Source organism: Eretmochelys imbricata, chromosome 3, assembly GCF_965152235.1.
Source record: "Eretmochelys imbricata isolate rEreImb1 chromosome 3, rEreImb1.hap1, whole genome shotgun sequence".
In the NCBI taxonomy this organism is placed as follows: domain Eukaryota; kingdom Metazoa; phylum Chordata; order Testudines; family Cheloniidae; genus Eretmochelys; species Eretmochelys imbricata.
The window spans coordinates 101,237,602-101,244,749 of NC_135574.1; the positions used below are offsets into that span (position 1 = coordinate 101,237,602).

At 39.5% G+C, this 7,148-nt stretch overlaps 1 protein-coding gene across 1 annotated transcript; it reads right to left on the reverse strand.

The window, feature by feature from the left end:
- Positions 1-234: 234 nt before the first annotated feature.
- On the reverse strand, positions 235-1,260 carry LOC144262110 (trace amine-associated receptor 7a-like). The gene has a single exon (XM_077811746.1). It carries the CDS (start codon positions 1,258-1,260, stop codon positions 235-237), a length of 1,026 nt encoding a protein of 341 aa, XP_077667872.1.
- Between the last annotated feature and the right edge of the window lie 5,888 nt (positions 1,261-7,148).

The following is a 7,148-nucleotide window of genomic DNA, read 5'->3' on the forward strand; positions in this document are numbered from 1 at the left end:
GACATTGCTCTATTATTATTTCATAGCATAATTTAGTATTAACAGTATCTGTAAATAAATTGTCTTGATATCATGTGATAAACCAGTTTTTCACAATGATAAAAAGTTTTACAAAGTATAAAAGCAAGATGACAATATTTCATCCAGCAAAAGAAATACACAGCCAGATTTTATGAAAAGGACAAGGACTGTGAAATGTGAGTTGAGTAGCTTTGTGCAGGAGCGGATAGGTTTTCATTCTGGAAACAAATTCATTGTTGAACAGTCAAGCCGGAGCATTTTACAGCTCAGAATCACTTTCATTGCTTTTCGAAACCAAGGATAAAAGACAGAGTAAATCAAAGGATTAATGGCAGAGCTGGAATAAGTGAACCAGACCATGATGTCAAAGAGAAGGGGTGAAGTTATGAAGTTAAGGAAAGCATCAATTATTACAGTTATAAAAAAGGGTGACCAACATACCAAAAAAGCAATCACAGCTATACCCAGGGTTTTAGCAGCTTTCGTCTCTCTTCTGCTAACTCTGTCACTGTAGTTATCAGGTGACTGAGTGTTGTTGCTTCTCTCTATCATTCTAGCTTGTCGTTTAGCCACAGCAAAGATTTTGCTGTAAAGTGCTATCATTGTAAAAGAAGGTATGAAATAAAGGAGAGAGGTTACAACCACCCATGTTTTGTTGAAGACAAGTTGACAGCTTCCTACACAGGAGAAGGTATTTACTAATTCTTGTATCCCTTTGTCATTAGCCCCAGTGAAGACAACAGAAAAACTGTATACTAAGGAAAATGTCCAGGCAACAGCTATGCACATGACTGAAACGGGCACTGTGAACTTGAGAGGGTAAATTAAAGGATCAGTAACAGCAACGTAGCGATCAACAGAGATGAAACACAAGTGAAATATTGATGAATAACAAAAAGATGCATCTAAACAACTGTGGAATCTACAGAATGTTTCACCAAAATACCAGCATGTTTCGACAGATCTTATACTGCTGAAGGGCAGCACCGTCAGACCCAAACAAAAATCAGCACATGCCAAGGAGACGAGCAAAATATTTGTAGGAGAGTGAAGCTGTTTGAAATAAGCAATTGTAATCATTACCATTAGGTTTCCACCTAGTGTAAGAACTGTCAGAAAACTAAGCACAACATACAAAGTTATGCGGATTCCAGAAGACCACGATGTTTTATAGCAAGATCCATTAATATTCTCAAAGCAATATTGTGCTTCTTTATTCTGAAAAAGCGCTGAAGTCATGTTGCGCTCTTAACTACTCTAAACTTTTTTGTGTTTGCGTTTGTATACTAACATTGATGGCGTGAAACTTGTTGGTCAAGCTCTTCAGTTTTTAAATCTTTCTGAAAAAGAGAATTAAAGTTGTTATGAGTGAGAGTACAATCATTCCAATGTGTTGATGATTTCCATAAGTATACTATAACTGTGTACCTAAATAGAAAGTAAATCGAAAGAAATACTATAACTCTGTACCTAAATAGAAGGAAAGAACATAGCAAAATATTTGTAACTACAGCTTTCAATGGCATTTTGAAATAAATAAGTAGCAAAAATACTTTATAATTGAAAAGTTTCTCCTGTGCTATAATATAGAATTTATTTTTACCTATTCATATTTATTTAAATTTCCTCAATGCCTGATCTTTCTATTTAAGTCAATTGCAAAACTCCCATTGACCTTACACTAGTTGGAGGGACTCCTAATGCCTTACCTTTTGAGAAGCTTTTCTTCAGATATAACCCTGGATTAAAATGTGAATAGAAGGCAGGAAGAGACACCTGTTTTCAGTAGTGTTTCATCCTTGGAGTTGTTTTAGCAAAGTTAATGAGAAAGTACTGGCATGCTGTCCTCTCAAAAATGAGGGTTGGGGTGAGGGGAAAAACAGCAAACACAAGGGAAATTTAGTGATTATCCCATAAAATGAAATCCCTCTGGTAAAGGGACATACTTAGAGTCTTGAAAAAAACCCCATCATTAAGGAATCTACTGTGATTTATCACAAGACAGTCCTCTAATTAAGCATATACTGTCATGCATAAGTTTGAAGTAAGTCTCATTATAAGATCCTTCCTTTATTTTTTGAAAACAAATTTAACTGGCTCCCACAGCAACCAGGTGTTATCTCAGTATTTGTATTCCTGACAAAGCAATTTACAGTAATGACTAGGGAATCTGAGGTCATAGAGAATGGTACCTGTGTTAAAGAAAATCTATCCCACCTTTATTGATCTTGCAGTGGGGTATTTTTATTTCTCTCCCTCTCATATTTTTGGCCATTTTTCTACATTCTAGTGCTAAGAATGGAGGAACGATTGAAGCAGATTGTGTCTTCTGTAGTCCAGAGCAGCCCCCAATGCAAATTTGGGCAGCCCTAAATTGCAGTCTAGTTGCCACGGCTTCTATGGCTTTGGAATAGCCAGGGTGCGGAAGTTCCCTGAGTATACCTGGCCAGGCTGCCAATATATCCCCTCCTTCTTCTGGCCTAACCACAGATGTTCCCCTGCCCCATGGGTTTCTGCAAGTGTAAAGTTCGTGGAAGAAGCTCTGATCTTCCCTGGAGGCCACTTGCTAAGGGACTGTGCAAATGCTGGGCTGGTGAGGGCAAAGGAGCTGTGGACCACATATGATTTAGGTCCTATCTTCTTCAATGAGATTGAGTAGGTATAGAAGTATGGTCGAGATGGCGCTTCCATTCCAAACCTATATTCTCCATGGCTTATAGGTTCCTCAGAAATGCAGGTCGATTCTTTAGTGGTGTTCAGGCCCTTAGGCCTGGTCTACATTATGAACTTATGTCGGTAGAATTACATCACTCAGGGATACGAAAATCCACACCCCTGGGCTCCACCGCAGTTAAAGCAATTTCACCCCCACTGTGGCCAGCAGTAGGTCGATGGGAAATTTCTCCGATCAACCTAGCTACTGCCTCTCGGGGAGGTGGATTACCTACACAGGAGAACCCCTCTTGTCTGCGTAGGTAGCGTCTTTTCTGAAGCTTTTCTTTCACCCACCCGCCCGCCACCAGCAGGGGAACATGCTGTTTTTACCCCCTCTTCCCTCTGCCAGGAGGGGGACGCACTGTTTTTATTCCACCCACACACACCCACACCCACACACACACACACACCTCTGCCCCCAGAGTGGGACAAAGTTGCAAACTCATGCCAGGGTTCAGTAAAGAGCTTAGCTGCTGCTGAATCCTGGCCTGGAATGTCAGCTGCTGGATCTGGAGCCCAAACTGCACTTTGTTCAGAGTTGCGAACATTTCAGAATTACGGAAAGCCTCCATTCCTGAGGTGTCCGTAACTCTGAGGTTGTTCTGTACTAGCCAGTGATTCTGCATTTGGTAGTTGTGCATTTTGATTTTTCCTTCCTAAGTGAAGTACTTTCCACTTATCTTTACTAAATTTCATCTTGTTGAATTCAGACCAATTCTCCAATTTGTCAGTCATATTGTATTTTAATACTGTCCTCCCAAACTGCTTTAAATTCCTCCTAGGTTGGTGTCATCAACAAATTTTATAAAAATACCCTCCACTCCCTTTTCAAAGTCATTAATGAAAATGTTAATGTTAATGTTAATGAACCGCGGCCCAATCCTTGCAGGACCCCACTAGATATACCCTCCCCGTCTTACAGCAAAGCATTGATAACTACTCTTTGAGAAAGCCTTTCAACCAGTTGTTCACCTACTGTACAGTAATTTCATATAGACCACATTTCCCTAATTTCTTTAAGAAACTGTCAGGGACTTTGTCAGAAGTCTTATTAAAATCAAGAAATATCATGTACACTGCTTCCCCCTTATCCACTAGGCCAAAGAAGGAAATTAGATTGGTTTTGCATGGTTTGTTCTTGAGAAGTCCATTTTGCCTATTCCTTATCACCTTATTATCCTTTAGGAGCTTCCAAAATGATTGTTTACTAATTTGTACTAGGGCTGTCAAGCAATTTAAAAAGTTATTCTCAATTAATTGCGCAATTATTAGCACCATTAAACAATAATAGAATACCATTTATTTAAACGTGTGGATGTTTTCTACATTTTCAAACATATTTATTTCAATTACTACACAGAATACAAAGTTTACAGTGCTCAATTTATATTTATTTTTATTACAAATATTTCCATTGTAAAAATGATAAAAGAAATAGTATTTTTCAATTCCTCTCATACAAGTACTGTAGTGCAATCTCTTTATCATGAAAGTTGAACTTACAAATGTAGAATTATGTACAAAAATATAACTGCATTAAAAAATAAAACAATGTAAAACTTTAGAGCCTACAAGTCCACTCAGTGCTATGTCACCCAATCGGTCAGAGAAACAAGTTTGGTTACAATTTGCAGGAAATAATCCTGTCCACTTCTTGTTTACAATGTTACCTGAAAATGAGAACAGGTGTTCTCATGGCACTGTTGTAACCAGTATTGCAAGATATTTACATGCCAGATGTGCTAAATATTCATATGTCCCTTCATCTTCAATCACCATTCCATAGGATATGCGTCCATGCTGATGATGGGTTTTGCTCGGTAACGATCCAAAGCAGAGCAGACCTAAGCATGTTCATTTTCATCATCTGAGTCAGATGCCACCGGTAGAAAGCTGATGGTGGTTCGGGTTCTGTAGTTTCCACATCTGAGTGTTGCCCTTTTAAGACTTATGAAAGCATACTCATCACCTCATCTCTCTCTGATTTTGGAAGGCACTTCAGATTCTTAAACCTTGTGTCGGGTGCTGTAGCTATTTTTAGAAATCTCACATTGGTACCTTCTTTGTGTTTTGTCAAATCTTCTGTGAAAGTGTTCTTAAAACGAACATGTGCTGGGTCATCATCTGAGACTGTTATAGCATGAATATATGGCAGAATTCAAATAAAAAAGGGAAGAAGGAGGATCTGGAGAACTACAGGCCAGACAGCTTCACCTCAGGGCCTGGAAAAATCATGGAGCAGGCCCTCAAGGAATCAATTCTGAAGCACTCTGAGGAGAGGAAAGTGATCAGGAACAGTCAGCATGGATTCACCAAGGGCAAGTCATGCTTGACTAACCTAATTGCCTTCTATGATGAGATTACTGGCTGTGTGGATGAGGAGACAACAGTGGATGTGTTATTCCTTGACTTTAGCAAAGTTTTTGATATGGTCTCCCACAGTATTCTTGCCAGCAAGTTAAAGAAGTATGGACTGGATGAATGGACTATAAGGTGGATAGAAAGCTTGCTAGATCATCAGGCTCAAAGGGTAGTGATCAATGGCTCCATCTCCAGTTGGCAGCCAATATCAAGTGGAGTGCCCCAAGGGTCGGTCCTGGGGCTGGTTTTCTTCAATATCTTTATTAATGATCTGGAGGATGGCATGGATTGCACCCTCAGCAAGTCTGCAGATGACACTAAATTGGGAGAAGTGGTAGATATGCTGGAGGGTAGGGATAGGATTCAGAGAGCCCTAGACAATTAGAGGATTGGGCCAAAAGAAATCTGATGAGGTTCAACAAGGACAAGTGCAGAGTCCTGCGCTTAGGACAGAAGAATCCCGTGCCCCGCTTCAGACTACGGACCAAATGGCTAGGCAGCAGTTCTGCAAAAAAGAACCTATGGGTTACAGTGGACGAGAAGCTGGATATGAGTCAACAGTGTGTCCTTGTTGCCAAGAAGGCCAATGGCATTTTGGGATGTATAAGTAGGGGAATAGCGAGCAGATCAAGGGACATGATCGTTCCCCTCTATTCGGCACTGGTGAGGCCTCATCTGGAGTACTGTGTCCAGTTTTGGGCCCCACACTACAAGAAGGATGTGAAAAAATTGGAAAGAGTCCAGCGGAGGGCAACAAAAATTATTAGGAGCACATGACTTATGAGGAGAGGCTGAGGGAACTGGGATTATTTAGTCTGCAGAAGAGAAGAATGAGGGGGGATTTGATAGCTGCTTTCAACTACCTGAAAGGGGGTTCCAAAGAGGATGGATCTAGACTGTTCTCATTGGTAGAAGATGACAGAACAAGGAGTAATGGTCTCAAGTTGCAGTGGGGGAGGTCTAGGTTGGATATTAGGAAAAACTTTTTCACTAGGAGGGTGGTGAAGCACTGGAATGGGTTACTTAGGAAAGTGGTAGAATCTCCTTCCTCAGAGGTTTTTAATGTCAGGCTTGACAATGCCCTGGCTGGGATGATTTAGTTGGGGATTGGTCCTGCTTTGAGGAGGGGGTTGGACTAGATGACCTCCTGAGGTCCTTTCCAACCCTGATAGTCTATGATTCTATGAAAACAGAAGAGGAGATATACAATTCTCCCCCAAGGAGTTCAGTCACAAATCTAATTAACACATTATTTTTTAACGAGCGTCATGAGCATGGAAGCATGTCTTCTGGAATGGTGACCGAAGCATGAAGGGGCATACTAATGTTTAGCATATCTGGCATGTAAATACCTTGCAACACCAGCTACAAAACACCTCTTCTCACTTTCAGGTGACGTAAGTAAGAACCAGGCAGAAGAATCTCCCATAAATGTAAACAAACTTCTTTGTCTAAGCGATTGGCTGAACAAGAAGTAGGACTGAGTGGATTTTTAGGCTGTAAAATTTTACATTGGTTTGTTTTTTAGTGCAATTATGTAACAAAAAAAATCTACATTTGTAAGTTACACTTTCACGATAAAGAGATTGCACTACAGTATTTGTATGTATGTTGAATTGAAAAATATTATTTCTTTTGTTCATCATTTTACACTGGAAAATATTTGTAATAAAAATAATAATATAAAGTGAGCACTGTACACTTTGTATTCTGTGTTGAAATAGAAGTCAATATATTTGAAAATGTAGAAAAACATCCAAAATATTTAATTAATTTTAATTGGTATTTTATTGTTTAACAGTGGGATTAATCAAGATTAACTTTTTAAGCACAATTAATTTTTTTGAGTTAATCACGTGAGTTAGCTGTGATTAATTGACAGCCCTAATTTGTTCTAATATCTTTCCAGGTATCAGACTTAGACTGACTGGTCCATAATTCCCTTGGTCCTCTTTGTTCCCCATTTTAAAGATAGATACTATGTTTGCCCTTCTCCAGTTTTCTGGGACCTCACTCATCTTCCAGGGGTTCTCACAGATAATTGCGAGTGG